This window comes from Xiphophorus hellerii, chromosome 20 (genome assembly GCF_003331165.1).
Source record: "Xiphophorus hellerii strain 12219 chromosome 20, Xiphophorus_hellerii-4.1, whole genome shotgun sequence".
NCBI lineage: Eukaryota > Metazoa > Chordata > Actinopteri > Cyprinodontiformes > Poeciliidae > Xiphophorus > Xiphophorus hellerii.
Genome location: NC_045691.1, coordinates 12590892 through 12616751, shown reverse-complemented (window position 1 = coordinate 12616751; position 25860 = coordinate 12590892). Strand labels below are relative to the sequence as shown.

Below are 25860 nucleotides of genomic sequence, written 5' to 3'. Positions count from 1 at the left end.
TACTAACCTAAAATAAGTTCAGTTTACCCTGATTTCATGTCCATCACACAAAAAAAGTGATGTGTTTTTTATACAGTTTGTGTTTATTTGCAAGTATCAACTGTAAATTTTTTTACTCAAGCCTCTGTGATCAAAATACAAAGAGTAATAAAATCCTTCTTACTGCCTGCTTATTGACTTTAATAGTCATTTGTTTCTTTTTTTCCCCCATCTGAGCTTCAAACACTGTTACTCTAACCAGACTGACTGCCCTACATGTGGACAAAACTTTAATGAGACATCTGTTTACTGGCAGTCTGAGGGCACCAGAGGTGTGTTTGTGCGTGGTAAAGAAAAGAAAAAAGATAGTCAGGGTTTGTTTGGACACGACTGCTTGGTGATAAAGACAAAGTGTAATGGGGTCAGTAACATCATCCTGTAATTCCAGACTGGTCAACCATGTAGTCAGCATAGGCTATTCAAGGATCACTCCTTAGTTTTCATCCAGCCATTATCACTATCTTTCGTTCATTTATTCATCCATGTTATCCAGCGAGCAGAAAAAGTCTCCAGGTATTGAAAAGCTCTGTATTACTGAGTACATCAGTATTTATAAAGCAGAAAGCTGCAAGATTAATTGTAATTTTAAATAATTTTTTAGCAAACTACAAAGACATTAATGGCTTATTTTCTTTTGTAAATAATATCTAAATAAAAAATAAACAACTGTGCTGAAAATTGATCAAACACCAACTAATTTTGGCTCCATGGCTTCAGCCATTTCCATAGAAAGCACAAACCAAATTTTTCATCTGCACACAGGGGCGTTGTATTGGGGGGAAAAGTTATGACAATTCTAAAGGTCTCAGGGGGCCCTCCACAATTTATTTATTTTTTGTTCATAGAAATAAAAAAAAAATTGGGGCCCTGTCAATTACAAAATTAATCATATTGTGTTTTCGAAGATTGTTTTTAGCAGTAAAAATTTGTTACCACTACCAGACCAAAAAACACATTCATATTTTCCCTGAACCCCCCCTGGATTTACATGAAATGGTTCGTTCCTGCTTGACGGTGACGGTGTTCAGCAGTAGTCAGTGGAAGACAAGAATGACTGTGGCAGTTACTATGCTGCTAAGAAAAATTATAAAATCAGGTTTAAAAAAAAAAAAAAATAGAGAGGGAGAGAGAGAAAAGGGTAAGAGTGTCAATTTGTAACCCAGTTTTCTTGTTTTTCTCCATGAGAGGTGTGTAGACTGTGAGATTATCAACTATTTAGCATAGTTAGCTTAGCTACAGACTACTGTTTGCCTCCTTTTCACTAGCATTTAATGAATTAAGGAAACAAATTACCAACATATTTATATATTTAACCTGCCCCTTGTACCTTTTACCACTTAACAACAGATGAGTCAGTCAGCAGCAGCTCTAGCCCACATCCCTCCTGACCTGCCCTCTCCTAAGTGAACAGCAGATGTGCAGGGGGGCCCAATCTAATTTTTTGTCAGGGGGCCCAAGATTCCTGGCGGTGCCCCTGTCTGCACACAAATAAATTTCATACAAACACAGGCACATATCAGCAAGCCTTCCCCCAGGGAGTGAAAAGAGAGAGCATCCGAGGCCAAGAGGCTGAAAGGGAGAGTGACAGTGGTCTATCTGCGGTCTCCCATCTGGGTGTCAGTCTCTGGTTTCGCCCAGGGGCTCAGATAAGCACAACACAATAGGGACAGCTATTAAAATTCAAACTACCAGAGAGAGTAATGAAATAGTCATGACAGGTAAGGGAAATCAACACACTCTGAGATGCACACCTTATATGTGTGGCCAGTAGTGTACCAGAAGTAGTAAAAATAAAATGTTTCTGTTTGTCCTCAGAACAAGGAAAACAAAAGGAAATCTAGAAAAAAAGAAAAAAAAGTAAAATGGACAACAACAATAACAATATATCCTTGGGTGATAATTAATAGACAATTGAAAATTGCAAATATTCTCACTACTATTTGCTCAGAACTATATTACATTCTCAGGCTAATACATTTTCCAAACTAAAAAAAAAGAAAGAAAAAAATCCTAATTTCACCAGACTCAGATTAGGCACATCTGCCTTTGGGTGTTTTTCACTTCTTTTCTCTGCAGCTCATCTAAGCTCAGTCAAGCTGGTTGGGCAACATTGGTACAGATTCATTTCGAGTCTTTCCAGGAATAATTGGATTGAAGTCTGGGCAATTCAGGGACATTCATAGACTGTCCTGAAAGAACTCTGGTTACCGTCATGCTGAAGCATAAATTGTTTACATAGTCTCAGGTTCAGAGGACTCTGACGCAAGAATTCATCAAAACTTTCTCAATGTTCAGCTGCTTTCATCTTACCTCCTATGAAGACTAGCATCCCACTTTCTGTCATAAAATAAATGTCCACAGCATGATGCTGCCACCACCAAGCTTGAGAGTAGGTGATGAGCAGAGCATGCTTTTTTTAGACATGACACTTGGATTTCAAACCAAAGAGTTACATTTGGTTTCATCAGATCAGAGAATATGGGTTCTCTTGATCTGACAATCACTAAGGAGAGTTTTGATTCAACTCATGCTGACTGGCATGTCTGTCTGAGTCCAATCCATCCGTCTGATGGATTGGGCAATAAATCCATTGCATATAAAAATAAAATTTTTGGAAAACCTTGCTTTTCTTTCACCTACGCACTCCTTGGGATTTTGTAGTTTAGCAAGATTTTGTAGTTCAGCTTGCGCACGGCCAACCACATTGTTTTTAAAACATGTTTTACAGCTTGCATTTAGTTGGACTTTGACTTCAGGCCAACTTTCAGGAGGGATAATTGACATAAGAATTAGTTTTGTTTTTTTAAAACATGTATTTGTATTTATGAAAAGAAAGAAGAAAGAGAGAGAGAGAGATAGAGAAAGAGATTAAAATCAAAATTCTGGATTTTATTTTTAAGCTATATCGCCCAGTCATATGAAATGCTAAATTGGTTGAACGCACTAGAAATGTGTGACCATATGGGTGGTTCCTCTGTCTCCACAATAAAAGCTCAGCTTAAATAACCATTTGATCATTTGGCACCTGCCTCATGATGACAGACCTGGAAATAGTTCAATTCAGATCCCATACTCTCCAAGAATGGTTGGGAATATTGCACTCTAAATAAAAAAAAATTAAAAAAAACTAACTTAGGGTGTATTCATGAGTGACACATTGGTCTGCATTAAACAGATCAGAGTTTGTTTCCCTCAGACAGACCTGTTGGGCAGGTGTGAATACACTCAGTGGTGTGGACCAAAGAACTGACCAAGACCAACTTATTGAGGTTGTCTCAGTCGGTTTTCAAACAAACTCAGGTCTGTGTTCTGGAATCTCTGCCTTGACTCAAACCAACTAAAGGAAATGTAGGTTGTTACTGTCAAAAAAAAAAAAAAAAAAGCTGACCAAGGGACTTTCGCAGTGAGAATACATTTTTAAGTAGAACTTTGTTTTTTTCTTTCCAAATATTTTTGACTAATGGGCTTTGACTAACAGCAAACAAAACAGTTCTTCCTTCATAAACTGAACTGATATTTAATGCCAACAGACAGTATAAGAAATTATTATAAAGTAAAATTACTTTTTATGAACTGCAAGCATTAGAAAAGGAGTGATGCAGAAAATTACCCTTTTAAGACTGCCTGGATTTCCAAACTGTACTTAATTGAGAGAATAGATTATGACAAAAGTCAAAATTATGTGTTTTTGTACATCAGACAGGTTTTGATTTTTGCTCTTTGATTCTGTGCCTTTGGCTAAGTGTGGTTATCACTGTAGCAATAACCCTTTTCTCCCAGGGAAGAATGAAAATGCTTAGTTTTAGATGCCATTATGCCAATCGTCTGTACAACACAAACAACACAAAGCATACTTGATTGTTCTTTTGACTGATTTTTTTTTTTCCTCAACAAACTCAAAGTAGTATTTGCTATGCTTAAGCAAATGAGCACCACATCTGGTGTAACAGTTTCTGTTTAAGAAATAGTGACCATTTGTTTAGGATAAAACTGTATCTTGGTTGTTCTGTACCACAAGTGGAAAAAAAAATGTTTTGTTAAAAAAAACAGAGTAAGAAAAGAACAAAATATAGTCTTTACTCTCAAATCTGCAGATCCAGCTAGAAACGTGAGCAATGCTACTAATTTCTAATTCCTTTGTTTTGCACAGTCTCAGATCAGATTGAGGATGGCAAAAGTGGAATCTATCTAGGCAACAAGTAATTTCAACAATTTGTGTTATATTTAATAAATTCAGTAATAAACTGTGCAGCCACAAATACTATACAATCAGACTGTTGTAATTCAGAGACCAGGCACTACAAGTACAGGCTAGTGAAGTCTGGCTTTACCCCCGTCAATGATCTATGGGGCAGCTGACTTCACTGATGGCCTGTTTATACTGTGTGACTGTTTATACTCATCTGTCCCTAAAAATATGTCCGTCTGCATATTCTGCCTTGATTTAGACCAGACATGATGCTTAATAGATATCTGTGGGTAATAAATGTCTTTGTCTAACACTATGCTTAATCACTGTCAGCTAAACTAGCCCCCAATGTAGCTCTCAAGAGACAATCATCAAACCCTTATATGGAAGTCCAGATTTATTGCACATCATAACACATCTCAGAGGAAACATTCTGAAAGTCATTATTTCTTTTTAACTGGGTGTATTCAGCATTTGGGGGAAAATATTTGCCTGCTGTTAAATAAGGCATGGCAATATAGTCAACTGTCAGCAACAACTTTATTAATATATTCTTGCTTAGTAAATTAGAAACACCCACTGATTCCACTGACTAGACTTTAGACAACAAATGTAATTTGTAAATATACTTCTCCCATTTGCTATAAGCTATGAAGTAACTTATTCACTATTAAAGTGATAATTTTTACTAAAGTGAAACCTTGCTGGAATCTGTTTTAAATTTTACTGAAATGTATCACAATGAATACACAACAAAATAAATATCAAATAAACTGCAAGCAATGTGATTCATATTTGAATCCATTCAATCTTCAGCAGGCTAAGTGTGACCTACCTAACAGATAAGGACAGATATGCAGTTGCAAGTGATTCTCTGCTTCATTCAACTTTTTCCATTATCAGACCATTGAAAAATTAAGTTACTATGTTCAAACTGGATTAGAAGTTTTTTTAGTCACATCTGGGAAATGAGCAAAAGGAATATTTACAAAAGAAAGTCTTAAATACTTTATTTTAATCCAGTGTTTATGTATGAATTCATACCTAAACTCTTTGGCACGGGCCTTTCAGTTATCATTAAATGAAACTAACATTATGCAGAAAGTTGCATATAAAAAGTGCAGAACCCACAGTCTTCTGGCTGTCTTTTTAAAGTGGCACCAAAACAAAGCAGAGTTCAAGGGCTCCTAGTCGTCAGTGAAGTCCGTATTATGGTAACATCATCGCTTCTCCGATGACTACATAGAGGATGGAGAAAAAAAAGATGGAGTGAGCGAAGATTTTATGTCAATAATCTTTAACAGAGAATGAAAGAGCTGAACTTCGTTCCTCACTTGAAATGACAAGTTGAGTGTCAACATCATTGGCTCCAAGGAAATAAAGCTGAAGGGCCAATCCAGCTGGCCCTACCACATTTAGTCACCAAATACAATTTGAGTTTTTTTTGCAGACGTTATAGCCTGACATATGAATATAGTCTGTCAAAAACACAAGTATTTGTTTATTAATTTATTGAGAACTAGCTCCCAGCTAGGTGTGTCGTGCATTTTAACTTCACGCTGTGCAAGTACAACCTCTACACATCAAAGTGTTTATCAAAATTATTTAAGATTTTTTAAACCAACTGACAACACAATACTGTGTACTAACAATTAAGCTAATTTTATTGGTATGTAATGAATGTATTAACTGATCAAATATTTCTAAAACTCATCCATATTTGCAATGAGCATTGTTTAATATGATGAAACATATTAAATAAAACATTTCAGAAAACCTTGACTTATTTGTTCCATGTAATTAAAAAATCTCATAAAAACCAAAATATTTGTTTCTCTTGACTTAAGCTAGAGCTTGGGCTTTCACACATTAATTTTTATAATTACAGAAATAAAGCTTAAATTAACAGTGAGTAATGCTCACCTACACACTGATGGTAATTGCAATTTAATTCCCACCATAAAATACTACTGGATGATGGGAATAAGAGTATGTTGAACACTACTTTTGCAAGTAAATTTCACATATCCTAACTGTGATTCTATTTTACACAGTAATCATGTCAAAATTACATGTAATTGAATAAAAAATTACTTTAAAACTAGTTGTTATAATTTACTTCTGAATTAACATAGGCAAAACACTCGGACAAAATGTATTTAATTTCTTTGCTGTGTATTTATAAAATGTCTGCTGTGCTTGTGAAATGTTTGGAAAACTGAGCAAATTAATTGTTCTTGTTCTTTAAAATCTACATTTTATTTAGGGATATCATGATAAACTCAAAATTGTGATATTGCCACATAATGTTTGGGGTTGTTCAAAGGAAGACATTGAAATTCAGTTCGACTTTAAAGGGTCCTTAAGACATCTCATCTCATTTCTTACATTGATACATTTTGTATTGCAGTGTTGACTGCTGTGCCAAAATACTACAAATCTCCCTCAAGGTCATTGCTTTTACACTGCAGAGATCACCTGTGTGATGTATTTATATGTGTACGCACACTCTGTGCCGACTGTGGTTTGGCTCAGAGGAAAATGGCTGTGTATCATTTATAATTGTCCTCTGAGAGCCATTTCTTTCTCCTTTTCTCACTGCATCCTATTTCACTCTACAGGGTTTTTTTCGACTTCCTCCAGCCCCTTTACAGAGTCACAAGGGGAAAGAAGGAAAGGGAAGGGCAGACACCAGAGAGGAGAGAAGAGGAAAGGAGAAGCAGAGGAGTTGAAGAGCGGGAGAAATTGTCCTTATTAAGGAGACTGCACTTCCATGTGAGAGATCCCTTGTGGGACAGAGATTAAATAGACCTGCGTCAGAGGGGAACATGCGTGAGGTGCCACAACTGGAGGACGCGATTAGTATGATCATTGGGAAAGGATAGATGAGGATGGATGAGAGGGGATAAAAAGAGGTGAAGACAGAAAGGTGGGATAAAAATAGATAAGAATGGACAAGGACAAAAAACAGAATATAATAAAGAATAGCTAAATGTGTGTGAAACTATTGACAGGAAGGAGGAGTGTGAAGATAAAAAGGAAGGACAGAAGGTGGCAAAGGAAAGGGACAAATAGTTTCCTGAGCTGTGTACATAATTCAGATGCAAAACATGAAGTAAAAAAAACACCATTTAACCACTGTGTAGTGAAGTCTGTGTCATCACAGCAACATGGCACTAGCACGATAATACAAAAGGAAACAATAACAGAAAGCATGTCCAATCTTCTGAATTATTAAACATCCTTTGATCCAACTCTGCAAGAAAACCCTTTTTTATTCTTTGATATCCAATTTATTTGTAAATGCTCAAACTGACCTGCACATGCTTCTAGTCTATGGGAATGACATTGGAAAAATACAACCAATTGAAAACAAGTGTAAAACCCCAATCACTATCTTTTGTGTAACACTTCAGACTCAGCATCTTTATCAAGAACGTGACCAAAATAATACAACATTTTAATCCCATAGCAAAAATGAAGCCAGGGAAAATAAAGTGTTATAAAGATAAAAACAACATGACCACATGGCGTAGGAATCAGTCACACAGAAAGCTACGATGCATTTGTAAATCAGACACTGATTGATACATTCTGAACTAACACATACCTGACCTTGTTAAAATAAGTTGATGAGGCCAAGATCTCTCACTTCACCAACAACTGAAACTAAATCTTACTTAGCAATCAGCCATTTCTCTGATACATTTAAAAAGCCAATTTAACCCTGTGATGCATAAGTGGGTCCCTTTTGATCCGGTAAGGTCATCTTTTTGCAATATCTTTGTAATGAAAAATTTTCATCACTTCATATTCCAGGTATTCCTCAAAAATATGTTTCTGATATCATGCAATTAACATTTTTAATTTACCTTTTATACATTTTAAGACATATGTTTTATATTACTACCCCATTCTTCCGTGAGTGGGTCCAAAATGACCCACATTCATTTCCTATGGAATTTAATGGGAATCTTTGTTTCTTACCAACTGTGACTGTCAGGAAAACATTTTTTTCTGAACCATACACACTGAGTCCTAAGTGTTACCCCTGAATAATAATAATATTTTACACAGCAAGAACTTTTACAAATAATTATTTAAATTTTTTACCTCACAAATGAGTATGTGTGTGTCAATCATGAGTACTGTGACAGCGTTATTGTCACGAATAAACATATTAGCCTTCTTCAAAGTTAGCCAACACTAGTTATCTAACCAACTAACTATCATTACTGCCTATACTTTATTGTGCATGTGTATTATTTGTGTGTGTGTGTGTCTCTGTGTGTGTCTGACACCCTGGATAAGAAAACCAAGAGCGAGAGAGTGTGTTGAATGACATGCAAAACCTGATGATCAATGTGTTCAAGGTCCTTTCTTTTATCATCTCAATAAATAAAAAAAATCATAGCTATATAAATAAATGCATAAATAAATGAGCTGGAAAAGGGTAGTGTGCCTTCTCCAGGTCGGGGAAAATGTCCTGCCCCAATTGGAGGAGTTCAAGTATCTCTGGATCTTGTTCACCAATGAGGGAAAAATGGAGCGGGAGATCGACAGGCGGATTGGTGCAGCGTCTGCAGTGAACCTGGTCTCTCGTGGTGAAGAGAGAGCGAAGTTAAAAAGCGAAGCTCTTGATTAACCAGTTGATCTAAGTTCTTACCCTCATCTATGGTCATGAGCTTTGAGTCATGTCCGAAAGAACAAGGTCACGGATACAAGCGGCCGAAATTAGTTTTCCCCGTAGGGTGTCTGGGCTCTCCCTTAGAGATAGGGTGAGAAGCTCAGATATCCAGGAGGGACTCAGAGTAGAGCCGCTGCTCCTTCATGTCAAAAGGAGTCAGTTGAGATGGCTAGGGCAACCGGTTTGGATGCCTCCCGGATGCCTCCCTGGTGAGGTGTTCCGGGCATAACCCACCGGGAGGAGGCCCCTAGGGAAGACCCAGGGACTATGTTTCTCAGCTGGCCTGGGAACACCTTGGGATTCCCAAGGAGGAGCTGGAACAAGTGGCTGGGGAGAGAGAAGTCTGGGCCTCCTTACTTAGGCTGCTATCCCCATTACCTGACCCCAGATAAACGGAAGAAGATGGATGGATAAATAAATGCACACACATACACACCCCCACATGCGTGACACATATAGCATAATAGAATACAGACAGTAGTGTTAGCTAGCTTCGTTAGCTAGCTAGTTTCAAGAAACATGCTCTTTTGCACCCCCACCCCCATGCCCACACACACACACCCACACACACATATAATGGATGTTGACATTGTCCATTATTGACATTTCATCATTGCTGTTGTAACATTGCTGTTGTTGTCATTTTGTTTTAAAAATTTTCTACAAATTGTCACAAATGTTCATCAAATTGTTCTAAAAACATTTTAAAAAGTGAAAAATTAAAATATTTCAAACATGAAATAATTCTCGTGTGAAATAAAACACAGTAGAAAGTATTATACAAAACATTATTTTGAATCAAAATGACAAAAGTAGGGGCGCGCCGTGGTGGCGTAGCAGTTAGCGCGACCCGTATTTGGAGGCCTTGAGTCCTCGACGCGGCCGTCGCGAGTTCGACTCCCGGACCCGACGACATTTGCCGCATGTTTTCCCCCCTCTCCTTCCCTGTTTCCTGTCAGCCTACTTTCGTAAAAGGGACACTAGAGCCCACAAAAGACCCCCTGGAGGAGTACAAAAAAAAAAAAAAAAAAGACAAAAGTAGCATAAAAACACATTGATTTTAACCCGGGTCAAAAAAGATCCACTCACGGAAGACTATATAGTCAGTCACTTCACACATCAGAGGGTTAAATGTTTGTCTTTCGCCTGCCTCGTTTAGCAAAACCATGCATCAGAAAATTTAGTTACGGTGACGTACGAAAAACTCTGTGGCACGTATCACAAGTTAGAGTTACCTAACCTCAAATAAAAAAAAAAAGAGTCTTGATGGTCACAGATCCTTTGCAAAAAATTATGTTACAAACTTTGTAATTAGCTTTGCCCTCTGAGTTATAGAGACCTTTGCTCAATGGTGCTCAGTTTACAGTGGAGTTTTAGATAAGACATTTTAATTTGGCCTCCAGATGGAATCATTAAATATTGCTCCTCATGCTTGTTTTAATATGTTTTTCCTCAAGTTTTACAGAGGATCCTATTCAAGTCATTTTTGCTTTGATGCAAAGGATGACTTTTTATGATCACCAAATGCCAAACTTATCCCAAGTTTTGTTTTTGCTCTTCTTGAAATTAGGTCATAAATTCCCTATTATGAAAATCAAGTTTTGACGTCTGTTGATAAAATCCAATTCATCCATGTCAATGTCTCAAAGCATAAGAAAAAAAAATGTGTACAAAAATAATTATGCAGAATCATAATTCATGGTCCACGTCAATTTCATAAAAGTCCGATAAAATGCAACACGACTTAGACTGTAAACTCTTTGAAAACTATTGGATATGTATACAAATTAGCAGGACGCCTGGAATTGGCACAAACGGCATTTGTTGTTTTTTTTGTTGGAAAAAAAATGAATAAGAACATTCAAACTCTCATGAAAAAGTCGGATTTAGGTCAGATATGGACGAAAAACAAAATATTTGAGTTGTATTTGCCTGCTGTGAATGTAGCCTAGGAATCCTAACATCTCTAAATGGGGCCTGTGCCATCCATGTGTCACAAAATACCCCCAGCAGCAACTTTAAAATTCTGTCATTACATTCTGAAGTCTGTTGTGAATCTCTCTACATCATCTAAGCACTCTGCATGCTTATTTAACAACTATATAACATAATACTAAAACAGACATAAACAATCTGAAGTGTACCATTTAACTGGTTTTATTTGAGGGTGTGTGCACAAAATTGGTCAGAGTGGTTTATTCATATTAGCTTATAAAATACCATAGCAAAAATCAACAGAAAATATAATAATGCTCTAGATTTAAACATATTCATATGGTCCAGTATGGAGAAGGAACTCAATATCCAGGGAACCTAAAAACCCTGGGTGAAAGCCTCTCTGGTGTGTCAAATTAAGTGTTGTCAAACAAGATTTCTGAAGCGTTATTGCAGGAATCATCAAAAGTCTGTTTTTTGGGGTTTTTTAAAAAAAAAAAGAGGTATTGAGTATTATGCTAGTCACACCACGTTTATTTGCATTGCACATTTCAGCAACAAGGCAATTCAAAGTACTTTACATCATAAAGCATCAAATAGTCACTATGTAAAACAAGCAAATAGTACATTTTTGTCAAATGCCATTATCAAAATCAAACAAATACACATCAAATACGTTGATAAATGTTCAACTTCCTACTAATCAAAGGCAATTCTAATGCCTCAATTTATTAAAGGAACTCAGTGTTTCAGCTGTTTTGTAGTTTTCTGGAAGTTTGTTACAGATTTGTGTTGGATAAAAGCTGAATGCCGTTTCTCTATGTTTGGTTCTGGCTCCAGGGACGTAAAGCAGACTAGAAACAGAAGATCAGAGTGGTTTGGAAGGTAGACACAACAACAACAGGGGTTTAATGTATTTTGGTGCTAAGCCATTCAGTGATTTATAAACTAACAAAAGTGTTCTAGAGATCAATGATTACTGTCATTACTAACACACAATGCAGGGCATTAGCAATTCCCTTCTTATCACTTGCTAGATAAATGACAAAGGAATACTTCAGATTCAATCTAAATTTAGTGCAGTCTTTATTTCACTAAACACAGATTAACATCAGTCAACAGTCAAGGTCACATGAAAACAATGTGCTACTTTTTCAGCTTGATGTGCTACTTTCCCAGCATTTCTTCACATTGCAACTAACTCTGTGAAAGATGTGAGAGTAGAAGGGAGACATGATGAAGGTTATTGATGTAGAGCAGGTCTATTTAGGCTACACTGCACACTGGCCCATTGGGATACCAGCGACCGACCAGCTCACGGAAATAGAAATGGGAGCGAAGGAGAAAAGGAAAGGAAAGAGAAGTAAGGTGTTGCAAGTTTAGAGTTATGGGAGGTAGAAGCATATAAAGGGCAAGTCAAAAGGTTGATGGGGAGAAGGCCTGGGGGAACCAAAGGGAGAGGTTGGGAAGTACAAAGGATTTAGGTAAGTAGATATGAATACTAAAATATTCTAATGAAGAGAAAAATTTGTTGCTTTTCTAAACCAGACATACTGTGACTTATTGTGACAGACCAGGTTTTAGTTAATTTAAAAGCCAGTGCTGGTTGGCCTGTCTAAAATCTGACACGATCAATTGTGACTGTTAGCACTGATAAATTCCTGTTGGGAGTGAAAACAATAGATTTGTCAAATCATTTTCTGTCAAATCCAGAAAAGAAAATCTAGGTCGTAATCTGACACCAAAACATATTGCCACCAGGGGACAGTGGTAGATTATATTTCACATATCTTCAGTATTTTAACTCATTTATCCATTCCAATAATTCACAAGTTCTTTCTAAGCAACTAAATCCCAAAAAAGTACAACTTTATATGTCCCTAAGAAAATTTGTTGTGATATATTTTGTTAAAGAATTTTGTCATTTTGACAGATTACATCACAAAAGTTAAAATAGCATATTGAAATAAACAACACCGTCAGTACCCACGCAGGGAGTACTTGTGTTCAGAATGGCTATTGTTCAGACAAGCCTTTAAATGCCTGTTCAGTACTTCAGTAACTTCTATGCTTTAGCCACTGCATTGTGAGGAGGAACCTATTTCAACCACAACAAAATGTCACAGAAGCTCAGTGTCCAAATCGGCTGCCATTATTATGGGACTGACTGGCTGAAAGATGCAAAAGGACAGTGGAAGACAAGCCTTCTGAAGCAGAGAAAAGGAAATGGATAAATATGGCAAAATCTACAGTAAGATAATGTAAGCACAGCAATGTAAATATTAATCTCTGCTTTGGATGAGCAGTGTACATGGATGAGCAGTGTACAAAAATATTTACATCCCTTAAACTTGTTTGAAATTTGTCACAATAAAACAACAAACTTCAGTATATTTTATTTCTTCAAACCAGGGATTGGAATTGACAACTACAAAATTCCCACATAATCTATGCCAAACAGCTGCTTCTCCATGGTCAAGTCTCACTCTAACTGGTTAATGTCTGGTTCGGTTCTACCCCAGTTTGCAGCATCTCCGTTATGGTCTGTTCCTCATGATCATGGACGTGAATATGGGCGGTAATGTGGGTGGGCCATGAGCAGGAGTTGTGGTTAGCTCTCCTATGATGTTAGCAGCAACACTCAGCAATAGAGAACCTTGAGGTTGTGGTTTTAATCGATTCAAATAAACCCAGATATTTTAATTTGTCTTCTGGAAATCCCTTGCTGGCCCAAACATAATTAAACACTTCAAATTAGCTGATTGTTTTGCCATTTGTAAAAATAACTATATTGTAGAATTTTATTTTTTAAACATATGCCTTAAAACCTTTTAATTTAGGTAATGCAGTCAAAAGTTGTAAACCAATATCCATGCATTAACTTTATTTCATAGAAAATTTAAAACAAAGAAAAAAATGCACATCATGTCAAACTAATATTATGCAGTTACGGATTTTTATACCGGGCAGCACAAAGCCATTGTTCCAACAGAATGTTGACCGGAGCTGCACCGTTTCTCACTTCTTCATTGCGTGCCTGTTCTTCAGAGAACTATGCTGCTCGCAAGCCTGCAAATTCACTGCCATTCCGCTCCAAAAGTCGACACGTGTTCCTGGTGCTGCTCATTATTAAACTCACAATTACGTTCCTCTACACTGTGTCTCTCTCTGACAGACATTATGTTTGCATTTGTTGATTGCAGTGACGTAAATCACAGGCCAAACATTTCAACCACCACAGTGTTCTGAATTAGAACCTCTGTTTTAAGACTTTAAGATTATTTCACTTACAAAGTCTTGTTATAAGTGAAATAATCTGCCAATAGAGCTTTTATTTTTCTCCACTAGGAACTAGACCAGAAATACTTTAGTGTTTTTGCAGTGTAAGAAGGGCTATATAAAATATTGAAAGATAATAGGTTAAGGTACAGATCTAAATTTGTTGCATATCTTGTGATTAGAATAAAAAAGTTTTTATCCAGATGGGGGAAAAAAACATCTGGAAGTGTTTGATCCAAACCTTATTCTGTTCACAAAACAGAGTAAGGTTCCCAAACAGAACGAAAATTACAAACTTACAAAATTACAAAGCTATACATAAAAGTATTTGACACAAACTTATAAAAATATCTGGTGAGTTATGTGACAAAGGTGTTTTTGTCTTGTATGCTGATTTTTGTTTGTTTGAAGAAAAGATTTTTGCATATACACATATTCCTTCTATTCCTTTTTGGCAAAGATCTTGATGAGTATGTTCTTAGTCTCTACCACAACATCAAATAGTATTGATGACTTAAGTGCTCTTTCTTCATCCTGGTTCAGCAAAAATAGAAGTGCTTTAATATCTATTATAAATTTAATGTGCCCTACCCAAATCTGCCCTTCCAATGTATTACTGCGTTAAACATTCGCTTGATGAAATAGTTGTACTGTTGGTACCAAGCAGTTCACTCTTATCAAAGCATCAGGTCACATTCACAACACATTCTAGGAAACTAAAATCTAAGTCGGCAGCTTAGCTTCCAACCTAAGACAGAATCATGTCATTAACCTGTTGGCTGTCTGACAGCAAAGCCAAGACATCACCTCACCATTACCTACAAGGTGACATGTGCGTAACTACATCCTGCCTGCAGGTATAGGGTACAAGGAAGGGGAATACTAAGAAGCGCAAAGAAACACAGCCAGAGAAACCATTGTCCATTCCACATTTTCCCTGAACTGTGGTTCTTGAATGTCTGTTTTTTTCATAACAGTAAAGCATAAAATGTACAAGAGATATTTAAGTATTCTCTTCAGCAGCTCGAGATACATTTAACCTCTTGTTGTGACAAAGATATGGTAGGTTTACCATTTTTGTCAGTTCAGATGCTTTATGTTTTCATGCCTCATAGTATAATAAATTAACCTCAGTAAGTTCATTTTATATAGGGTCAACTGCAGCCTCCTGAGACACAAATTACAAATACATGATGACAGCAAGCATGATCATGATCAGATTTCTGGTCATAGCATATGTTCTGCAGAGTAAGTATAAAGCGGTATAGAGGACAGTTTTGAATTGGAAACCAGTTTTCAGACAAAAATCAAACATGGCACAGATGCATCCCATCTTGATAATGTATGATCTCAGAAAGAGACATTAAGAAGGTACCACAGAAGAGAAAGTCTGTGTGTCCATTAAATACATCACAGAATATGAATGGAGAAGTTCTGCCATTTCCGTCATGGTCTTCTTTGTTTCTTTTGCTCATTCAATGGGGGTCTTATACTGCTCGTACATGTGCCCACATGTTCAACTTTTGTCACTGTTTGCGTTTCGTGTGCTGTGTTCACCCAGAGTGGCAGAAAACGTTCATTTGTTGCTGTTGCTTGTCTCTTCCCTTGTGTCGAGATCAACAGGAAGCTTCCTGAAGACTGACTAAAATTTGTTGTCTTTGTTTTGGTCTATGCGCAACACATTGAGTTGGACACCTCAAAAAACTGATCAGGAAGTTGAAAATGCATCATGAAGAGAAGAAAACATATCTAAGTCGCCTGACCACAAGTCCTAGAACCACCAAAACTACGAAAAATAGTGTGACTTATAGTCCAGAAAATACAGTGGGGGTAATTTGGGTCTGGGAATTGTGATTGGGGGAATAATTTTTGATCACAGCAAAACATTTTTGTGTTGATTTGGTCACATGTGTTGTATCATTACCTTGTTGTAAAAGCTATACTAAAAATCTTCAAGGTATTTCAAAGAACTTCAATACCATGCACTTTATCAAGCATCACAGATTCCCCACCTTACTTAATATTGGGTATTAGGCTCTTCAGCAAATACTCATCCTTTCACTTCACAGCAGACCAATCTGAAGTGTTTGTGTTACAGATATCTCAATCTTACTTCATCTGATCAAAGCACATGGTTCCAATTAAAGTTCTAGTAAAGAATGGTGAATGTCACACATTTACATGTGTGACTGTAATTGAAAACTATTCTTCTGGCATCACTCCTGGTTGGCATCTATATCTGTCAAATGATCATTATGGAGACTCACACAAGAAACAGATCACAGTCTGTGCTGCAGATTTTCAACACTGTGTTTTGGAGATTTTTCACTTCTCTAACCAGTAATCACTGTCCATGGTAGAACATTGACACGACTCATCAGATCAAATGGTTCATGGCCTTAGTCTGTGTATTACATACATATTTATGTTCCAGGTAAACAACAGGTCAAAACAAAAGGATAATTTGTTTCTAGTTTATATGGCCTAATTAGAATTTCTTATGCACTCTATTTTTGTAAAATTACTTTAATTAAATTGTTGTTAACAGCTTTTGGTTACCAATGATTGTGTCCCCAGAGATTGCGATGAAAAATACTTTGGTTCTTTGCTTTTTACAATTTTTGCAAAGATGACCCCGAACTTCTCTGCATTTTTTTTATCCTTAAGCTTAATTGAATCCCAAGCTTTGTTTCCTTTTAGAACAGCTCAGAACAACTTTTTCACCAGTCTCTAAAAAGAAGCAGATTTCTAACCAAGGATCCCGATGTCTCCATTCTTAGAAAACTGAGCAGTAGCCCGACAACCCATCCAGCCCCTAAATGATTAAAAGGAATCACCAGATGGCCTTGTGCCGTTATCAGCATTACCTTCAAAGAAACCCATCAATAAATATATTCTGGGTATCCGTTACAAGAAACTGGACTGCTGTGTAAGTTCAAGATTAAGAATTGATCATTTACTTGAGTCAAAGTTCAAAGCCATTTTTTCCTTTTCAGTTAAATGTTGGTTATTTATGTAATGAATCCTTTGTAACTAGAACAGTTTTTTGACATTTCATAGCAGCATATTTCAAAAACTAAATGGATGTGCAAAAATGCTAATAAAACAAAAAGTAGTATTAATTAAAATGGAGACCTGAATAGGGAATAAATGTTCAACCCGTAATATTTTAAGTAGTTAATAATTTCTGAATATATTTGGTCTCCTCTGTTGTGTCTATATAATGATGTTGCATGACTGGAGTTAGAAAGTCAGACTTCAAAGTAAGATGAGTAGTTCAACTATCACACAGTTATGGCGATTATATAAGAAAATGAATAGTAAAGAGAATTTGGCTAGAGGTGACCAAACATATGGGATTATAACCTCCCTATGCCAAAATACATTTATACATCACATAAAATAATATATATATATATTTTTTTTTTGCAGAACATTAAATAAAAAAGAAAAATTATGTTTCTTGCTCTTTTGATTCCAACCACATTCAGTTCAGATTGGCAAACCCTCCAGCCCACCCCACGTGGAGCAGTACCTTTACTTTAATAAATCTGCACCTGATTGGCTGAAAAGGAAGATGACAAGAGATGGTGGGATGTTTCTGGTGGGGAGGGGAGCAATGTGGGCTAAACTGTCCAGAGATATTTCTGTGCATACTAAACAGATTTCTCACTCACTGCACAGTGCAAATTTTTTATATGCACCTAAAATGGGATCCCCCAACCTCATGTGTTATTCTGATGCTGACGCATTCTCCAAATGCTTCATGAACATTTCTGTAGTTATGTACCTCTATCACAGGTTGCATTTTTAAAAACAAGTGTATACTAATGTAAGGAATTAATTTGCATAACCACATACTATACAGTAATGCACGAACAGTATTCTCTCTAAATTAAACATAAGATGTTTAATTTAACACACCACCACCACTACTCATTTCATGTGCATGAGTAGAAAATATAGATTTACCTTCAGTGGGTGAGGTTTTCAATCGCTTGCACAGTCCTTCCACTGCCCCATAGTCCTCTTGGAGCTTGACCACTGCCTCTGTGCCACGAAGCTCCATCAACGATCGCAGCTCCATAACAGAGCAGCCAAAGCCAGCCGCATGGTTGTCCTCATTTCTTTGGTTCTTGGCATAAAAATCGCTATTGGACATGTCCCCCATTGTGTCAGCTTTCAAGTCAGTTGGATTAGTGTTTGTTATTGCTTATTGAAGAAAAATTGCACAACAGAGCTCAGTCTGATTAAAAAAAATAATCTAAAAATAATTTCAAGAAGGCAATGATGACTAAAAAAAAAGAAGAAAATGCAAGTAATTCTTGGGGATAAAGATTATTACAAAAAGAAAAAAAAAATCCAAGGATGAGACGCCTCTGTTTTTTATTTTAACAGACCAAAAATGACACTAAAAAAAAAGAAAACTAAAGTCCAGGAAAGAGAGCAACGGTACAGGGGAAGGAAAGGGGGTGGCAAATAACAAATGGGGAGCATCCAGGTGCTGGACAGCCCAAGTGGTTAGGTCCTGAGGAGGGCAATGATGATGGTCTCAGGTCCTGTAGCTCTCAGGCTCACCACGGCTGCAGTCCAGACCCGCTCCATGTGTGGCTTCCCATTACTGCTCTTCTGCTTTTGCCTTTGTTGCCTCTCGGTCTCTACGTGGTGGTCCTCCCCATCACTGCTACAGAGAAAGAGGAAGAAAAGAGACGGTGTCGAATTCCAGAAATGAATTCAGAGAGGTGAGAGAAGGAGCAGGAAGAAACAGAGAGAGAGAGAGCAAAGGAATGAGCGTTGTGTTCTCAGGGCAGGGGTGAATGCAGCAGTAGATGGTGCACAGCTGAAGGACAGCCTCTCCTGGCTGCTGCAGTAACTGTGCCTCTGCTGTCTCTATCTACTGCTGCTGCTGGTGCTGCTAACCTCATTCTGAGTACACACACTAACTGACAGAGAGTGAGCGAGGACATAAAAGACAAGGAGAGATGAGATTGCTCCTTTCTGGTGCAGAGAGGAGAGGAGTTGTGCGCGGGTGGGAGGCTGGGGCTTCTCTGACGACAGAGCAGAGATGCAGAACGTAACGCTGCGCTGTCACAGGGAGGATGGGCTGAGCCATGAACCCGCTGCTGCTGTCTCACCAGTAAGTAAACTGCTACTGCACTCTGCAGTGACTGACCTCTTCTGTGCAGTCACTCTCAATGACACATTCCCCAACATTGTCGTCTAGTAATTATTGGCAATAATCAATCTAGACCAGTTATCCTGTCTTGCAACTACAATGCTATTAGAAAAGCTAAGGAGGCAGAATGTACTTAACTGAAAAGGTTAGCTCAAAGCCATAAGCAGTTTAGATACATTTATAGAACAAGCTATAGATAGATCTATAAGATAGATCCATCTCAAATGCCAGAATAATTTTAAATATTTGTAGATTAAACTTAAGTCTACCTGTTCACAATAAAGCTACAATACTCTAATACTAGAGATTCAACAAGACGTTATCTTGTGACCATAATTGTAGGATTTTAAGCTTCTCTTACTCATGTTGTGATCAGCTATGTAACTAAATATCTGATCTTTTTGGACTCAAAGCTAGCTATGTTTAGTATCACTGGAGTTTTAAAAAAAGAACCCAAAAATGTCATAGAAGCTACTAGAAAGGAAATTAAGGGACCTATCAAGTCATTTCAGGGAGTTTGCCACAACTGGAATTAGACATAAGATTCAGGAAGTTAATTGAATAACAGAAAAGTTGGTTTATTTTATCTTTTAGAAGAGTTTAAGAGGGTGTATTATATAACATCAACTACATATCAATGTGACTTTAATAATGGCACTGTCTCATCAAAAACATACCTGGAGAAGTGGTTTTAATTCATTCATGCATGTGAGAAATCCTTGAATCTCATGGCATTTTGAATTTATGAGTGTTTAAGTATCACGAACAAAAACTTTTATGTTAACAGAAAAATGACAACATATTTATAGCAACATGTTAATCTAGTTGTTGATAGTTACTAAAGGTATTGTTCTTAAAAATAACAGAACTGAGTAACATCTGTATTGTAGGTCAGTGCTTAAAATTTGTGATCAGCCACAAAACCTCTGATCAGTGTGTTTTTATGTACAGTTTGTAAGAATGGCATCAGTGACTCAGCATTTGCCACACTAATCAAGTCTTCACCAGATTATTTAAAGGTTCATCATTAGTAATATTATTCAAAGTGAACCTTTACCTCACCGGTGCCCTTTATCACCACCCACCCACACAGAGGGGGACCTGGAATCAAAGCTTCCAGTTTTGTACTCTGCAGAACCCTGCAGTGACTGGAGTGTCTCTCCATCATCTGTAAATAACTTTGCTTTGAGGTTCTCTAGAAGCCACAATGTTGCAACACCAACATACACTTGACCTTTTTAGATAACAGATCCGACAAAAGAGCAGAGAAACCAAACACAAGCTGACTAGTGTGAGCTCGCAAATATGAAATATCAATCAATGGAAACAAAAGTGACCACTCTAGAACATACTGCAGATTTGGTTTAATTTTATTTTTTATTATTAAAGGATGAGTAGATACAGATGCAGCCACTATCTGAATGGAAGGACGGATTATACAACATTTAAAAACTACAAATGGTTAATGTGGAGTCTAATATGTTTTCAATAAAACTGTGCTGATATTTGAGAATAAAAAAACACAATATTTTCATACTTAGTCTATTGAGGCATTTTTACATGAATACACCATAAAAGCACAGCTATTGGGAAATCCCCTCTGGATGTTTACATTCAGCTTGACTTTGTTTCAGGTTGAGTATTCAGCAACATCCAGAGCGAGCTATGTATCACACAGATGTTGAAAAACTCATGAAAAGCTCTGATAAAGCTTTGATTTAGTCCATCTTCCATTCTCCACTGTAGCTGCATGAGAAATCTTAATGTTTACCAGTTTTGTATGTTTTGGTGCTGTTTTTTCCCCCATTGTGGGACAATAAAGGATACCTCTATTTCTATTTAAAGTTGCTCAAGTTTAAACTCCAGTCTCAACCAAGTACTCACTAGTTTATGTTATAAGAATTAACATAATATTCAAAACCTTTACACTTTTCTATTTTATGTTGACTACACATTCCTTTAAAAGCAACAAAACACTACAGATCTCAGGGTAATCTGATGACAGTGAAACCATCTTCAACTTTTGACAGAAGCTCAAAGACCTCCAGGTTATGTTATAAAACAGATAGACCGAACTGCAGCAATATATGACCTTGACACAGTAGGACGGTCAGAGTTTGCCATCATGTGGATAAACATCTGTGGAACGAAGGCACAGATCCACAAGATGCATTATTGCCCATTAATGTCTGACCCATTTTAAAGTCAAAATGTCAGAGAAGACTGACGATAATAAGCCAAATCAGCATTTTGTAAAGACGAAAGCTAATGTTTTGCACACGTCCCTCATTACTTTTTCATCATATTATAATTTTAGTTATATATTCTAACTCCAAGCTAGATAAAGCAGAATGTTTTGTGGATTTAAGCATAGCATGTGTCTACATGTATAATGAGGGGCGGTGTGGCCTAAGCAGGTCAAGACCCTATATCGAGATGTGGATAATTAGTAAGTAGCTTCTTTACTTTAGGCAAGATGGGCCAAAAAAGATTTTGCTGATTCTGATGGTTTTGTGGTCATGCCCTAATATCTTAGCAAGTTCAAGAGTGCTGAATCAGTAGTTTTTGACTTTTCAAATATTTTGTTGCAAAAACATCAACAGGATCACAAGAGACATTTTGAGGGAAAAAGATGTTAATTATCTGTAAAGGATTCGAGAAGAATCAAGCGTGAAGCTACCCGTCATCTTCCAGTTCTGTTATATTCAATTCTTCCAACTTACCTGGAGTATCTAAAAGTACAAGATGTTCAGGGTTCAGAGACATTGGTCCTTACCGCCAAGGTAAGGATGCCTGAAACCCGACTTCCAACAAACAAGGTACATAAGCTGAAGTGCCAAGACTGGGCCAAGAAATATCTGAAAACAGATTTTTTTTTAAAGGTTTAATGGACTGATGAAATGAGAGTGACTTAACGGACCAGATGGATAGACCCGTGGGTGGATCAGTAATAGCCACAGAGCTCCACTTGGAATCAGACGCCAGCAAGGGGAGATGAGGTACTGGTATGGACTGGCATGATCAAAGAGATGCTGGATGGATCTCTTTGGGTTGAAAATGGGTTTAAAATCAAACCAACTGCCAGTTTTTTAAAGGTGCTTTCTTCAAGCACTGATACAGGATGTCTGCATCTTTCATAAAAACAATCATTTTTTTATGCAGGACAATGCTCCATTAAATGCATCCAACTCCTCTGCCTGGCTAACCAGTAAAAACGTTAAAAGATGAAAAACTTATGACATTGACCCTTTCCTCAGCTGACCTGAACCGAACTGAGAACTTGTGTGCATCTTAAATGGAAGATTTACAGTGAAGGAAAACAGTCTACCTTTGAAATAATAAGTACAATTCCCATAAATAAAATAATAATTGCAAATAATAATGTATCATATGTGCATTGAGCAAAATGGTTAGAAATTACTTATTCATTTCTTTTTGGAGAAGTAAGACAGTACAGAACTGTACTGCTCAGATTTTTCTTGAATTTTTGGTGTTGTATCTAAACAGCCTCAGACAAGGTAGAGAGGTAATTCTGGATAACAAGTCCGACCCTTATGCCAAACAAGCATGTGATCTCCAACATGGGTGATTAGTGACAATTGACAATTATATCAGTTCCAGGCCATTAGAAAAACAGACTCAACAACAAGTACAGTGCCATGTTTTTTGTAGATGCAGGATATGTTCACATACATTATGTGCAGTTGCTAAAAATATGCTTCCATTAACAGATTACCTGAAAACAGACAAAGTTTAAATCACAAAAAATAAAGGAGAGAAGGATGACACGAGCCCTTATTTTAGTATTAATCTCCAGAAATCTGGAGATTAGTAATCTGGAATGAGTTATTTTCAGATTGAATATAAGAAAAAATGTGGAAGAAGGTTTGAAGACCTGTGCAGGTTATGCCACAACATCTGCTCAGTAAAATATAAGTATGGTTGTTTACAGTAGAGCTTTGCTTTTTCAAAATGAAAATAGATAAATAGTGATGATACCTGCATTTGTTTGACTTACAATGATTTGTAGAGGTAAGATTGCAAAAACTGTACAAAAAGAGAAATGGTTGACTGTGGGGACATTTAAATAGGTGGCAAAAGTTTAAATGCAGAGAAGAATGATTTAAAATTTTCACATTTTACAAGTTAAAATCCATCAGTCTTCTGTGGTAATCCAAAACCTTATTGTGAAAGTGGTAATTTAGGCAGAGATCACCAGATCAAAAAACACTTGTACAGAAATGGATTAGCCTGTAGAAAGGAGTCCTAGATATCATATCCTTAAAACTCTCACTAAAGAATGTTCTGAGTCAGCGGACTCTAGAATTGAACTTTCTCATAACATTTTTGCTCTATAACCAATATTGTACATCGGGTTGAAACCATAATTTCTAGCTAGCTTTGATAACTAGCTCACCTAGTAACTAGCGCACATGACTGACAATATCATTCTAAGTCCCAGTCATTTCAATCACTAAAGGTTTGCCTTGTGACACAGTGAATTTCTCTTGACAATGTAGCTCCTACAACTGTTTCTGTAATTCAACCCCATCCACCATGACAAATAATAATGTGACTACAAATATGCTAGTCACAAAATATTGAAAAAGTGATATAGAATTATAAAAGAAAGGAACTTAAAGAACGGGCCAAAGCAGAGGCTAGGTGCAGTGTTAGTTCCTGAACGTAGGTCCTGTCTAAACAGAGACAGTATATTTTCTGTAAATGATTAAAAAATGTTGTCTACACCACAGAAAATAATGTACTTGATATGCCGGGCCACTTGGTTGCGCCGTGTTTTTTATCTGTGAAAGTGAGGTATGTGCGGGTTTGAGACAGATGGAGCTTTAATATCATTGTTTAAGAAACAAAAAAGACTTTGCTGATATGTACACACCAAAACATGAAACCGGCGTTCTGATCCACTCTAGAATGGTATAAAAATGTATTATTTTTAGCCTCCTAAGACAACAAATTCATGGGGATGTACAGCCTAAACAACAAAAAACATAATGTGGATACACCTAAAATCATCTCCGAGTGGAGAAAGATGGAGATATTGCTCTGTATGTCTTTGGAGTGAAGATATCATCATGAATGTTTACACACACACACAGTTTAGGTATTTGTAAGTAAAGCTATTGTGATGCTTTGTGTGCTTCATCTGATGACACAGACATAAATATGATGTCTATTATCTATATCTAATTATATATTCAGAGACTGATATAAATTGATTTATGTAGCAACAAACGGTCACCTTAGAAAAACAAGGTGCTAAAGTATATTATGATAATTTTATAAATTGAAATAGGATACAACAGAAACCTACTGTTTTGGTGTTCATATAAATTCATCCTTTGATCTTGTACATGATATTTAACATGATGCCAAACCATTCTCTGTACCATCTTTCTTGTCAGTATCTAACAAAAATTTCACATGCTGTGCTATCCTTCTGTCTGCCTACCTGCATATATGCCAGTTCATCTCCATAATTGTTGGCATCATCCCCATCATTTGACAGTGAGTAATAAGCAACACCTGAGCAAACATTCAAGGACAAAGTACACATTTTGAAATAATTAACAGCTTTTCATCCAAAAAGCAATACATACTGTATTTATTAGGACTTGTCAAACTAAACAACAAATGGGATACCCATTAAGTAAAGAGCTCTGTGGCCAGACGTTGACACCATATGACTGCAACACAGAATATGTATGCTTTTTTAAATGTTAAAAGAATGACCTTGATAATTGAAGGAAAAATAAGTTTACTATTCTGCCCAAAGAATTTATTTACACCGGAAGTTTTTGAGGCAAACTTTATAATGTTAACTAGATAAGCAAATAAACTAATTTCTATACATAAAACTAATTAAAAATCTGGTTCTTTGTAGAAATAACTGCTGTCCTAGCAAGCATTTTTGTTTTGGTTGAAAATGTATCTAATTAATACAGACATCTCAACTAAAATCGGTACGTTCGATTCAAGTTTTTATTTTAGAGGTTTAAATGAATATTTCAAGTCTAAATGTGTATCTGTTTTAGCCAAGTTTGACAAGCATAAAAGGAAAGCAGTGGAATAAACTGATCTCAACCTCTCTGTTGTTTACCCTGCCTTCAACTAGGTGAGTCATGTGTCATTACTTGTACGTACATGGAAGTAATATCGAAGACAGGAGATTTTTATAAGTACCAATCCTAGTTTTACCTTTGTTGCTTATGAATTAATAAACTTCCTGGATTAATACAAACAATACTTCATTCCTCATCATTTCTGCAATATTCTGTGTAAGGTTGTAACTGAAAATTTCAATTTATGCTAAAGAAACTTTTTTTTTTTTTTTAACAGAAAAACTTTGGCAGGTCTGGAAGTGTGGGCAGGTTCAAAGGCCTGTCAGCATATCTGTAAAGATTGTCAGCAGAAGAAAGCATAAAATGCACTAAAATCTTCTGGCAGATGGTTGTGTTGACTGTGGACTTCAGAAAACACAGTGGACCAGTAGATAACTAGAGCTTTCACACTGGACTTCAAGCAACATCGATTATG

General features: G+C 36.7%; 1 protein-coding gene across 1 annotated transcript in view; it reads right to left on the bottom strand.

Moving 5' to 3' along the window:
• atp2b2 (ATPase plasma membrane Ca2+ transporting 2) overlaps nt 1–19179 on the bottom strand; it is a 78316-nt gene extending 59137 nt beyond the window's left edge. Inside the window, 1 exon segment of the mRNA XM_032550488.1 lies at nt 18102–19179. Within this exon segment, the coding sequence (XP_032406379.1) occupies nt 18102–18300 (199 nt within the window). The 5' untranslated portion in view covers nt 18301–19179.
• Between the last annotated feature and the right edge of the window lie 6681 nt (nt 19180–25860).